Here is a 14,397-nt window from a genome sequence, read left to right as displayed (position 1 = left end):
ACTTGTGAAACTTCTAATCTCTGTAAATAATATAGGTGACTATCACCTAATTTAATAGTGCTAAATTTCCGTAGCTCGGAAGGATAGCAGGCTGAGTGAGCATTGCTGAAAGACAAACTTGTCAACCGCAAATGACAGATCACGTCATAAGCAGATGTTTTTAACTCTGTGAACCACACTGCAGACTTACTTTGGATTTTTACATGCACTGAGCCCCTTAGGTTATTCAGATGAACTACCTGCAATCAGCCAGTAAATATATAATTTGACAACCCAAAAACCCTCCAAACTTCGTACCTTTATTTTCTATTAAAAACAAACGGCTATCAAACTTTTTTTATTCTTTGTAGTTGAACCAGTCAAGAAAACACTCAGGTTTTGCTTGATCTCAGTGAAACACTGTGTTGTGGGCATTTCGATGAAAAACAGCGCCGCCCACAAAGGTATTCAGGCGTTATGGCTTATTCCCTGTAGGGCAGCGTCTGGCCAGGATCATGGGGCCTCATTTATGAAAAGTGACGCATCGCTGTGTGAAAACAGCGATGCGTCACTTTTCATTGCGCCCTCCTTGCAACACCAATGATGCATCATATTTACAGTATGACGCATCATTGCACAAGGAGTTACAGATACGTTAGTATTTCTGACGTATCTGTATGGCGCAAAAGTGACGCATTGCTGGAGTGTGTCACAAAAGTGACGCAACTCCAGCAATATGTCCTTTCACATGGGGCAAGCCCCATGTGAAAGGGCCTGCGTCAGTCTTACGCCTGCTGTGAGGCAGGCGTAAGAAATTGACGCATTTGCGTACTAGAAGTGGCGCAGTGAAATCTTATAGATTTCACTGCGTCACTTCTATGGCCTTTTCCTGCGTCATAATGCCCCCCTGCATACATTATACCTGGCGCAGGTATAATGTAGTGCAGGGGTTTACAAAGTGACGCATCTACCTAGATGCGTCACTTTGTAAATATGGTGCAACAAGGCACATTTTTTACGCTGCTGGTGCGTCACAAAAAGTGACGCAACGGCGTCGTAAAAGTGACACACGGCCTCATTAATGAGGCCCATGGACTCCAATATTGTACAAGATGTCCCCAGAAGAGGAGACAAACCAACATCCACGCCAACTGAACTCTGCCAAGATGATATAAAAGCTGGTGATATGAACACAGATTTATTAAACCAGAACGAGATGCATTTACAAACACATTGACTGCCAATAGGTGCCTCAGGTGTCTTTTCTCGTGGTTCAAAAGGCATTTTAAACCTAGGAACACTGGTATGAAGTCATCTTTCTTTTGGAAAGGCATGGTTGTACAATAGATCCTGCATGGATTCTGTATGGAGAAACTCTTTACAAGAGTAGAGTACCATCACCTCTTTCTTCTAATGCTCAACAATGTTTAAAATCTCGACTAAGGGTATAAAAATGCAAGGTATAAAAATTATAAAAAGCCTTGTCTATGGTTGCTTTGGTGTTTGTTTCTCTGTAACTTTATGGGGAGTCCACTTAGAAGCATTTGCGGTGGACGATGGAAGGGCCGGACTCATCGTACTCCTGCTTGCTGATCCACATCTGCTGGAAGGTGGACAGGGAGGCCAGGATGGAGCCACCGATCCAGACCGAGTACTTGCGCTCAGGTGGGGCAATGATCTGTGTAAGAAAAACAGAAGAATTATATGAACATGTGCAACAACAATCTTTGGACCGAGGTAGACAGAGAGCATTTTTCGGATCCTATTCTCCCTCTTGAGTACTAAGCTTAGCTACAGGTTGTAGCGATGTGAAAGGTACATTTCTGTCTTCAGTTAGGCATTATCCTGCCAGCATATGGGAATACTGTTTCTACTAATGCTAAACGTTTGCCATCTTCCTCTTTCAATCTTTTCTTCGTTATCATTTACACTAAGAGGAGTAGCAATCAGAAGGCATTCTTTGCAGTGCAAGCAGAACCTTGGCCTCTGTCTGGGGTTCTGTGATGCATGCCCACACCTTTCTCTGCTTCTCTCCCTCTTGCTCCCCTTCACTCTTATTCACTCATTCATCTGCATCTTATAGCTGGATTTAGCATGGCATTGCAGTTCAGGGCAAGATATTGGCTAAGCACACTTGGGTCAAGATTAAGATAATTTTCCTTCTCTTAAACCCACTTCTCTTCTTTTGTCAATGTTTGGAGTAGTTTGCTGTTCATGAATTTAGAATGAAAATAGTCCTGTATCACCTTGCACCAATCTTTGGTGCGGGGAGTGTGGGGGCCTGGGCTGCATGGTTAATGACATTTAAAAAAAATCTTTCTTTTAGGCTATTATAAGTCTAATTAAGTTTGAGGGACAGGCAATATTTTTTTTGCTCTGTAGATTGTAGACTTGTAAGACCTTTTAACTCTGATAACTGGAAGTTATAAGGAATGGTTTTGCCAGTGTGTTGTGGCTGTTCTAGACCCCTACCTTCGTGGTCAACCCACGAGGGACAAGGCATTGGATTTATTTGTTTTTGCTCCACCCACCTTGCCATGATATTCTCTGCACTTATAGGCTTCTCCTTCCCTGAGAATGTTGGTTGGGTGGAGAGTCAGGGTGTTTCATATAAAGACATTTGTAGTGCTGGTACCATGGAATCATAAACGTGTGCTTCTCTTCTACATTGTTGGGAACAAAGGCATGTTTTTGATTCCATAGTAGACACTATACAATATTCAGAGGGCTCCCAAATTATGGTTTGATTTCCCGAGGGCCTTTACAATGGCCACCTCGTTACCTATTTTCATAGAATAATTGAAGATTTAGGGCCACAAGTACTATGCATTTTTGCTGTTGGAAATGGCTGATCAAAATGCTTTTACATATGAACAAAACACAAATTGCGATTCGGTATTTGGTAGGGGCGTGTTCAGGGTATCCCTTGCAAATACCAAATCTAAATTGAATGTATGAATCTTTTGTGACCGAATTACGGTCACAAAACATTCATATTTTATTGACACTTTGAAGGAAGTGGTAACTCATTCGCAAATAGGAAGTGGTCACCAGGGGACTCCTTCCTCTTTGAGAATGGAAAACAAATATTTTTTAAGGGCAGGCAGTGGTCCATTGGTCAAATGGACCACTGCCTACTCTTAAAAAATGAAACTGCAAAGTTTTATTTTTTCATTTTTTCTTTTTAATTGCATCCCGTTTTCCTTGAAGGAAAACAGGCTGCATTGTAAAAAAAAGACTGCTTTAGTAAAAAGCAATCACTGACCTCACCAGACCGCCATCCTTGTTATGGCTGCAATCCTAACGGGTTGCAAATTGCAACCTACCTCATTAATATGCATGGCGTAGGTCTACTTGTGACCCACTAGGAATTGCTAATGAAACTCAAAAGAGTTTCATACATTAGAGATACTGATTTCCAAATTACGATTAAGAGAGAATCGCAATTAGGAAATTGGTATTCCTAATGTTAGTACTTCTGGCCCATAATTATGTTGCTTTGGGTCTTGATCAGTGATTATGGAATTGTCTTAAAATTATATTGTTTTCTTCTGTGTGTGATGTTCGGTATTCCTATAATCTGTTTTCATTTGTCAAGTACTCAGAGAACCTGGATGGTGTGGATACACATTTAACAAAAGTATCCAATAATTTAATCTTACATGCATTTAGCTCTCCTTCTACAGCTGATAGGTTTGACCCACTGTGCAGTTTGATAATGCATAGTCGTTCTAGTATTAGTAGTCGAAGGGTCTGAGCCAATGATGACTTCAAGCCTATACAGTAAACTAGCCTCAAATCCAGTTCATTTTAATGGTTTGGGTTACATCTATTACAACGCATGCGTTAGGTCGCATGCGTTTACATCGCAAGCGTTACAACTCAAGCAACGTTAGGATGCAGACCATTACACCGCGCATCATTAGATAACATGCGCATTTACCACGCATATGCTTTTAGATTGTATTTGGTGTAATTGACTAGAGGCGGGCGGCACAGACACGCACCGGGGAAGAGGCGGAGGACCACCGGGACGACGCGAGGAGAAAGAGGTAAGGGGGCTTAAAGTTTAGTGTTTAGGGTTTAGGGCAGTGTGTGGAGATTAGGGTTTAGGGCAGTGTGTGCAGATTAGGGTTTAGGGCAGTGTCTGGAGATTAGGGTTTAGGGCAGTGTCTGGAGATTGTGCGGACAGTGCAGTGTTTAGGGTTTAGGGCAGTGGCTGGGGATTGTGCAGACAGTGTAGTGTTTGGGGTTTAGGGAAGTGTGTTTAGCGTAGTGTATTAGGGGTTAGGGTTTAGGGAAGTGTAGGGTACTTTTTTAGGCTTTAGGTGAGTGTGTGTTATGTAGGGGGTATTTGGGAAAAAATTGCGATGTTAAACCATGTGGGGTGTTTGTGTGCATTGTAAATGTGTTTTGCATGTGTTTGAATGCGTAAGCTAAGTAATGGTTTGCGTGGTGAAAGAATGCGTTGTAAATGTGCATGCGATGTAAAGACGCCGATGTAAAGGGATGCAATGTAAACGTTTGTGATGTCGCATCATACACCCCAATGGTTCCATTGCTTGCATGTGGTGCTGCTGTTGGAAATTACCTTAATCTTCATTGTTTGTGGTGAAAGGGTTGTGATCTCCTTCTGCATTCGGTCAGCAATGCCTGGGTACATGGTCGTACCTCCAGATAGCACAATGTTAGCGTACAGGTCCTTACGGATATCAAGATCACATTTCATGATGGACATGTATGTAGTCTCATGGATTCCAGCCACTTCCATTCCTGCCAGGAATGAATGGACAGGTCAGCAAAGGACATAGTGCACCACCACAATAAAAAACAATTCCCCCAAGACAAAATTAACAGTTTTCTCTCTCAAGAACATGAGGTTACCTTTGCAACATAAACAATATATTGAGTTTTCACCAGTGTTGCAATATATTTTATAACTAGGCGTTATCCCTCCAATTTCAGACCTACATCATGCAGTAGTAAGATCGGCACAGTCTCTCCTTCAGTTTAGGAAGCTGGTGAAGACTTGGTTATTTAACCAGTAATGAATCTTCCGCCTAAAACGCTGCCATTACTCAGAGATCCTTTTAGTAATCTTAGCGCCAAGACGCCCAAGGGCAAACGTATGCGCTCTACAAATCGTATAAATAAATAAATAAATAAATAAATCCCTACGCCAGTATCACCTACACAGTATTCTGAAGGCACGGGGTACATCTAACGTCTTAAAGTACTATTTTCTGTAGCAATACGTGATGCATCATATTCACTTGATGTATTTCCCCTTTCCTTTGGTGTAATTTTGATCTCTGACAGTGAAATTCGTTTGGGCTCAAAAATGTTTTCATATCCAGGGATTTCCTTTGCCAAATCACAGAGAAGAAAATGTCGTGGAGAGGTTATTTTGCCAATTTATAATCTCTTGGTTAAAGTGTATAAGAGTATGCCTTTTATCTTGAATATATGAACTTCTATGAATACTTTGGATTTGGTTAAACAAGAACACGTAGAGGTTTGCATAATATATAATTTATTAAAATAATGGCATGTGCTCTATGTTCTATTGATAAATCAAGGAGGTATTTTTTCAAAAAAAATAGAAAAAGAAAGCTAGGTTTGAACCCTGGGGAATGATAATGACTTGGTGCCCTCACACATCCAAATTGATGCCATGCTTCATCATAGGGCATGCTTTTTGTCGGGCAGGTGCTACAATGCCCACGGGCCCTGCGAAAGGGCACTATTAAAGATACTTGACCTTTATTAGTGCCCTAGCCCCACTTGTGCATATAACTATGTTCTATCTAGTCAGTAATGTGGCGATTGGAGTTTGGTTTATAGAAAAAGGCATACACGTTATTTATTGATGGTAATCTTAGATCCTGTAGCAAGATGTTTGAACCAAGTGGAGGAGGAGTGATACAGTAAGCTGATTAACATTCTTGCCTTTTACAATCCATACCATGGACAGAATACTTGCAGGGAGCCTCCGATTCATGAAAATCTCTTAAGATCAAAAAGTGAGTTCAGGTAAAAAGAGAGTGTGAGCTTCAATGGGAAGATGTTGTTGACTCATTTTTTGAGAGTAGTTGGAAGAGTGATTGGCCTACCTGTATGAAATTGTCTATTTCTGTAAATGCAGCACACACCTTGTTCTTCCTTATGAGCCAATTATTGAGGTCTACGAGCCTTTACGCAAAACTTAATCAAATGCTCCAGGTTCTCTGGCATTGTAATTTACATCATGGTGTCAAGGCGGCTCATGTATTGCTTGACTTTGAGCTGATCCACAATATCTGGCTTAGAGAGTGGCAATCAGTCTTCAGAATTATGTGAATTTTGAATTGAACAGATAGTTCATAATATTTAGTGGTTGGAGCGATCACCAACAATTAAATTGTTCTATTTGGCAATTATTATTTTATACCCAAGTCACTGGAGCTTTTATGGTAAATAATTACAAACACGATAAATACAAAATGATTAATGTTGTTTGATGAAACAAATCATGAAAAAGTCAGAGACTGGAATAAGAATGCAGAATAGAGTCAAATGCCTAGAAGAATTCCACCCATTAGTATTGTGTGTGCGCTTCTTCAAGAAGGATACCTAGGATTTTATTGGTATGGTTTCTAAATTATGACCAATATGGCTCTGTAGGACCGGATTATTCTACTCTCTCATTTTGCTGCCATTTGTTACTTTCTTGTCTTCAGAGCACAGACTGCTTCCCTTTTACTATTTTTAGGATTGCTTAGCACTGTAGACATCTATTTAGCATTGAATAAGGATTATAGATTCATAAAACTGTCACAAGAATATTAGGGTGGGTGGAACTTGCAGAGTTTCACTCCACAGAATTTCGCCAACAGGTGGAAAATATCCTGCTGGCGCTGCAATTTAGCACTGGTAGCGCGAGCAATGCTGAAAATCAGCACAAACGGAACGCGCGGCCATTTGAGTTGATTTTGCTCCACTCAAATAGAAAATCTACTTGTGTGTTGAGGCAAATCTACTCAAATAGCAGCCCTCTGACCGTGAATGCTCGCGTCCACCCAGGTTAGAAAATTGTGTTAGGAGACGCCAAATCTCGCTTGTGCTCACCAGCTCCAATATTTTGAGCCTCGCGGGGAACAAAATCAGCCACGCAGCGATTGGCGGAATATGGCGTGAGTAACTCGGAGAGATCAAAATTTCTCAGGCGGAACGTAATTTTTCACCCACCCCTAAAGAATATAAGATACAGATCCCATATTGAGTCGTAGAAAAAGGGCTTGAGATCCTATGGAATATGAAAGCATACAGTTCAACTAAATAATTATGAGTTTTTATCATTCTCTTGGTATGTATTTTGTTGTACATGCAAATCTATTTAACGACTGAAACCTTCGTCATATAAGGAGTTTAGGGAAAAACTGAAAATACAGACGTCATAAGGAATCTACAGGCGAGTGGAGAACTTCCCTCCTCTTTGTAGGCTCACTAGGAGATCTGTTTTTCAGAAATAATGTGTAGAACATAGCACATTTCTTTAACTATCGTAATCAGGAACATGTTAGTTGTGAAAATGGAGTAGACGGTCATTGCTCCAGGTCAGTCGCATGAGTTTAGGGCTACAGCAGTGTACAGATTTTCAATAGCTTTAGGGTTCTCTCTGATCTAATTTGCACTTGGTTTACAATTAATTCTGGTTTAGGACAATCCTATTTTAGAAACAAACATCTACAAGGGAACTATAGGAAAAAAATACATGTTAACTCTTTGCAACCCAAATAATCTATTCTCTGAGGGCAGACTTTATTTCCACCTTGGATTCCTACAAAAACTGATTGGGAATGGTCATATGACAGTTGTTACTTAAAAAAAAAATATGTTATCTCTTTTACCTTCTTTGCAGTACAACAAATTCGAAATGGGGACCTCAGTATTTATTTAGCCAATTAACCCACATTGTCACCTGATGTAAGTGAATATAGAGGAAACTGTTATACCCTACTTATTTGTATAACATGTATCCCAGCCCTGCTGCCTCTAGCTGCTCAGCCAGAGTGTGAGTTGGTCATTGGAATGTTGGTGTGCCTGTGATGCGTGGAATGCCTGGGTGTCTGAGTGGGATGAATGTTGTCAGTTAGAGATGGGCTGGGCAGCTGGGCAGCTAGGCAGCTAGGCAGGCTGCTCCATGTGGGGCTGGTACCACACTTCTCCTGGCTGGACTAAAGATTGATGGAACCTGAACTGGAGACTGAATAAAGAAGACTTAAATATACATTCTGGCTCCTGGTGTCTACCTTCATAGGACACAACAGAAACTTTTTAAAATCCTGGCATGGAGCCCCTCTTCTTTTGTGACATCCCCCTGAAGGTATAAGTATGATAGCAAAACTATAACTTTCACATTTTTCATAACCCCAAAAAATGTATTGATGATATCTGATGTCTCTCGTCCACCTGATTGGCTGCTCAGCATTAACACAAAATTCACATTTTAACTTCTTTGCCTGTTGTTAACATTTCCCTTTTTCCTCACTCAGAAAGGAGGACTGTGTTATTTGGGAAGGAGAGTGTAGTTATCAGTCTCCTCTGGTCTTCTCAGTGGAGAGATACTACACATACATACACCTAGACATTAAGGCCTCCACTCATTGAAGGTTATATTGTTACAGCACTCTGTCTGCGAAACCATACCGCCTAATAGATTTAGCAGTGGGTTTTACAACAGATTAGCTGGCCTGAAAGATGCAGTGAAAATGTAAGTTCTGTGTTTTTGTATAACATTTCCATAACATTTTTCATTGCTAGGCATCTTTCATACCGAGAGATGATAGAAGAAAAATAGCCCATATATTTACTACACAGGATCCTCTGAGAATAAGGATAAAGAGATGCAAGGTGACCTTCAGAGTTCTCTGACCTACCTGTACATGCAATGCTATTCTATGGATGGGGACCCTTCCCATGAAGGGCTCTATGGGCAATGCCCAAGAACTTCCATTTAATCCTTTGAGCAATGGGGAGCCAGTGAAGAGAGCATAGGATGTGCCTTCTCCTAGTGTTTTCAAGCTCTGCTTGAACTCACCTCGTCATCCTACCATTTTTTACAATTTAAAACCATTTCTCTTTGCCATCAATAAGCCCAACAGTTTCAAATCCTCTGATGCACACAAATTACTAAAATTGCTTTTAATTTCTTTTACTTTCTACTCGCGGAGAGTTTGATCATGCACAAAATAAATTAATTTAACTTAATTTGCCTACTTCAGATGTTTTTTCATGCTGTCAAGATGTCTTATAAAGACCCCAACTCACTTTCATTTAGAACCCCAGAAATTATTGTATAATTTGTGTTAGTATTCAAATAAAAGTAACACATTAATTGGATTCAACATGTAGTAATTGAAGTGACTTGGCTCCATCCCTTGTGGACTCAAATAGTCCGGACAACCTGTAAGCAGAAGCAATTCTAAATGTAGAATATAAGAAGTATCCCTTTATTAGGCGTTTAGCTGTTTCAATTGCAGGCAAAAAAATAAGAGCAGAGCCCTTCATCAGGCGCTGTGAATCTAGGCATGTGCAAGGTGCCGATTGAACTACACCTGTGTGCTAGAATAGGTGAGATTATTTTATGGAAGGTGCAGGTATTTGTAATTTAGTTGGTGGACCATTGGTGGAAAGTAGGATTAACAGAGCCATGGAGTCATGAAGGTGTGAATGGCCACTTCTAAGAATGTAAAACTGGTTCTCCAGTATTCAATCTTTCATAGATTCACATGCTTGTATCTTCCCCGTCGTCATGGTGGGAGTCTCCCGGTAAATAATAATCATAGCAGTAGAAGAAAAAACTGCCTGAAACCATAGAGTAGAGAAACCAGAGGGTAACCTCTCCTCCTCATTATGTGGCCCAAACTACGGCCAATCAGCAACCAGCCCCAGCCTACACCATTCCCAGCAGAGCCACCATACCTCAGATTTCTAACCGCCTTCGTGTGAGAAGGAGTCTCCCTGAGCTCTGCTCAGATTTTTCTCTCTTCACTGAACTTTTGACCTTTGTCAGTTGGAAATCAGGTACTATCTTCTTTTTTCTTGTCAAGAATTACTTCAGTCATAATGTCTGAAAGCTCCAAGAAGAGTCTTTTCAGAGCTTGCAGATCCTGTGGCAAGGCCAGACTTTTTTCTGAGGATCCTCACAAGGAATGCTTGTACTGCCTGTACCCCAAGCATATCCCTAAGGACTGCAAGTATTGCCGGACCTTCCCTCCCAAAACTCTGAGGGATAGGGAAGGGCGCCTCCTATTATGGCTTCAGAAAAGGAAAGTTCAAGACTCAGAGTCTGAAGGAGAAGCCAAGGGACAAACCTCTAAGAAGTTAAGAGGGTCCTCTGAGGAAAAAGGAGATGTGAGGAAGCAAAAAGCAGGAAAATCTAAGGAAGGTGAACCTTCTACTTCACTCCCTCCAACTCCTCTCAAGCCTTCCTCAGAAAAGAAGGCTCCGTCGTCGCTTCCATCGACGAAATCTGTTAAGAATCCAGTCAGATCGCCGACGAGACTGTCGACGACCATTCCGTCGACGACGACGACCATTCCGTCAACGACGACGACGACCAGTCCGTCGACGACGACGACGACAATCTCGACGTCGACAACTTCGTCGACGTTGACGACAACGACGACTCCGTCGACGGTGAGTGCTAGGCCTTCGTCGACGGCGAGATCTTCGTCGACGAGCATCCCGTCGACGATGCGGATGACTGTTCCGTCGACGATCCCGTCGACTATCCCGTCGACGACGAGTAAATCATCGACGATGCCATCTCCAACGAAAATAACGTCGACTTATATTTCTGTTAAAAGGATTGCTCCGTCGACCGGGGTGTTGACGAGCAGAAAAGGGGAATTTTCCACGCCAAAGATTTCACCTCTGCTGCCCTCCACCATTCTGGATTGCCAGGAATCAGAGGAGGAAGGATCCTATGGTGTGGCGTACAGTCCTTCGCAGCTCCATATTAAGCATCAGGACACTGATGAGGAAGAACACCAGGAGGACTTTGCCTTTACAAACCGGCCGGTCAAGGGCCAGATGAGATACGAGTCATTTCACCAGGCCTATCACTATGATGATGATGAGGAGGAAGTGGATACGCCTGCGCGAGAAGAGGCAATGTCGGTGCCTATCTCTTTAATATCTGACTTAAGGAGTATGATAGACCGCTATTATCGTCGCTTTCCAGAAGATAATGCTTCCGCGGCCTCTGAGAAAGGCTCTCAACCTGTTAAAGAGACGCCTATAGCTCAACCGCCTCCCCCTCCTCGGAAGGAGGTTCAAAACGTAATTACGATTCGTGATGACCTGAATGAGTCTGATCATGAGGATCAGGAGGAGGAAGGAGAAATTTCTCAGGATGAGGAAGTGGGAGACGAATGGAACCAGTATATTGCTCCAACGTCCCCGGCGTCACCTTTGCCTCAATCAAGCTCTCCACCAGAGGATATATGGCCAGCTTTCATGACCTGATGGAAAAAGCGGCTAAAAGGTTCAAGCTTTCTATGCCAGTCAAGGAAAGCGATTGTTTCCTTTACGACTTTAAGGAGTCCTCCAGGAAGTCGGTAAGAGCTATTCCGATCATTGAGCATATCTGGGATGAAGGACTCAAACTGATGAAGAATCCAGCCTCAGTCCCAGCATCCATACCCAGGCTAGACAAGAAGTATCGTGCTGTCGAGAAGGCTCCAGCATGTCTTATTGGTCATCCTTGTCCAGACTCGGTGGTGACTCAAGGAGCCCAGAAGCGCTCCAAGAACCCGATGGCTACATGCGTGGCGCCCCCCGATAAGGAGGGCAAGAAGATGGATGGCATAGGTAAACTCTTTGCGGTCATGGCAGCAGCTTCCATCAAAGCTACCAACGCAATGGCTCTGCTGAGCCGGTTCAATAGGCAGATGTGGTCGGACATCGCGCCTTTCCTGTCGCACCTTCCGGAGGACAAGAAAGAGGAGGCAACTACCATTCTACAAGATGGAGCTAGAGCAGCGTCGGAGTCCATAGACGTGGCAATGGACATATTGTCTATAGCCTTTCGCCAAATGGCTGGGGCGGTAACCCTGCGGAGGCAGGGATGGCTCAAGGCTACGTCTTTTCGACCGGAGGTCCAGTCTAAGATATTGGACATGCCATTTGATGGAGAAAGCCTCTTTGGAAAACAGATTGACGAGGCGTTGCAGGGGATAAAAGCAGATACCGGCACTGCTAGATCCTTGGGATCATTGCAACAAGGCCGTTATCAGTCCTTTTGTGGCCGAGGATCCAGAGGACACTTTCAACAACAACGTTCCTCTTATCAATCTAATCGGTACCAACCTTACAACCAGCAGGGTTACCGTCAGTACTCCTCCAACCAGCAATATCGGTCCTCAAACACTTCCTTCCAACAACAAGGAAGGAGAAAATCTGCCGCCAGAGGGAAGCAAGACTCTGGTCGCAGACAGTGATGTTCCACAGGCGCCTCCATTGCCGCTTCAGATCGACCAGTTCCACTACCTCTCTCAGTTTCTCCCGCATTGGCAGTCCATAACATCGGACAGATGGGTATTAGACATCATTACACAGGGTCACACCCTGGAATTCTTGCAAAGGCCTCCAAATCGTCCACCCCTCTGCAGAGTTCATCAGCACCTAGCGGCTCTCAAAGCAGAGGTCTTATCGCTCATTCTGAAAGGAGCGATAGAGGAAGTACCACCAGACCAGCGGGGAACAGGTTTTTATTCACACTTCTTCCTTATAAGGAAAAGGCAGTCATCAAAATGGAGACAGGTACTGGACCTCAGAGATCTGAACACGTACATAAAGAAGATTTCTTTCCGTATGCTATCCTTGCAGGAAATTCTGCTACTGCTTCGCAAAGGAGACTACATGGTCTCTCTAGACCTGCTGGAGGCATACTTCCACATTCTGATACACAAAAAGCACAAAAAATATCTACGATTCATGGTGGCGGGGCGCCATTACCAGTTCAGAGTTTTACCTTTCGGTCTGAAGTCTGCCCCCAGAGTTTTCACGAAATGCATGGCTCCTATAGCGGCGCATTTAAGGCAGCAAGGTCTACAGGTGTTCCCATACCTGGACGACTGGTTAGTAAAAGGACCATCGTTCCAAGCAACGCAGAGATCTCTACGGAAGTGCACGGATCTCTTCCAAAGGCTAGGTCTTCGGATAAACAAAGAAAAATCATTTTTTGTTCCGACTTGTGCTCTACAATTCTTAGGAGCAATCTTAAAAACACAAGAAATGAAGGCTTACCCTTCAGAGGAAAGGGTAACGAAAATCTTGAATCTGACTGCATCCCTAGCAGCAAAAAAGTTCACTTCCATCAGGATATTCAAATCATTACTGGGAATGATGTCCTCTTGCATTCCGCTGATCCCCAACTGCCGTTTACAGATGAGACCGTTACAGGAAGCCCTGGACAAACAATGGGTCCAAGCCCTGGGTTCCTTCGACGACAAGCTGGTCATAACCTGTCAGATCAAGCGGGCAATGTCATGGTGGGGTATCAGGAGCAACCTAACAAAGGGCCTGTCATTCGAAGCACAATCACCAAGCTACGTCATGACATCAGACGCTTCATTGCGAGGTTGGGGGGCGCATCTGCAAGACCTGGAAATTCAAGGCCTTTGGTCTCCTCAAGAGGCGAAACGTCACATCAATCTCTTGGAATTAGAAGCGGTCTTCCTGGGCCTCCAGGCTTTCCTTCCCAGGATCCAAGGTTCATCGGTTTTAGTGCGGACAGACAGCACAACAACAATGTTTTACCTGCGCAAACAGGGTGGAACGAGATCAAAACCCTTGTCAATTCTGGCACAAAGAATTTGGAAATGGCTATTGTGTCAAAACATAACGCTGCAAATGGAACATGTTCCAGGACTAGACAACACAAAAGCGGATCTGTTAAGCAGGTTATTCGACATTTGCCACGAGTGGGAAATCAGCCAGGTCCAGCTGAATCGGATTTTCAAAGTGTGGGGCAAACCAGGTCTGGACTTGTTTGCAACTCAGAGCAACAAGAAATGCAGTCATTATGCCAGCAGGTTCCCTCAGCAAGATTCGAGGGGAAACGCTCTTCACCTCCGATGGACAGGGATGTTTGCCTATGCCTTCCCTCCCTTTCCCTTGATTCCCAGACTACTGAGGAAAATGAGATCATAACCTTGCCAGATAATACTGATAGCCCCGGCCTGGCCGAGGCAGTTTTGGTATACAGAGCTTCTGCAGTTGTCGGTGGAACCAAGAATACAGCTCCCGATAACCAGGGATCTGATTTCCATGAACAGAGGCCAAGTACTTCATCCGCAACTGACCTCGCTAAGATTGTCCGCTTGGAACCTTTTGAGCACGAATTCCAGTCCCTAGATATCACTCCGGAAT

General features: G+C 43.3%; 1 protein-coding gene across 1 annotated transcript in view; it reads right to left on the bottom strand.

Moving 5' to 3' along the window:
• Positions 1-1,161: 1,161 nt before the first annotated feature.
• The window catches only part of LOC147684807 (actin, cytoplasmic 1-like), a 49,309-nt gene continuing 36,073 nt past the window's right edge, over positions 1,162-14,397 (bottom strand). The window contains exons 5-6 of the mRNA XM_086940675.1: positions 4,571-4,752; positions 1,162-1,657 (exon numbers count right to left, since the gene is read on the bottom strand). Of these exons, the coding sequence (XP_086796801.1) occupies positions 1,514-1,657; positions 4,571-4,752 (326 nt within the window). The 3' untranslated portion in view covers positions 1,162-1,513. The remainder of the gene's footprint in view (positions 1,658-4,570; positions 4,753-14,397) is intronic.

The sequence above is a fragment of the Lissotriton vulgaris genome, chromosome 10 (assembly GCF_964263255.1).
Source record: "Lissotriton vulgaris chromosome 10, aLisVul1.2, whole genome shotgun sequence".
Lineage (NCBI taxonomy): Eukaryota > Metazoa > Chordata > Amphibia > Caudata > Salamandridae > Lissotriton > Lissotriton vulgaris.
Note: the sequence above shows the minus strand (reverse complement) of the source record. Positions and strands in the feature narration are given on the sequence as shown.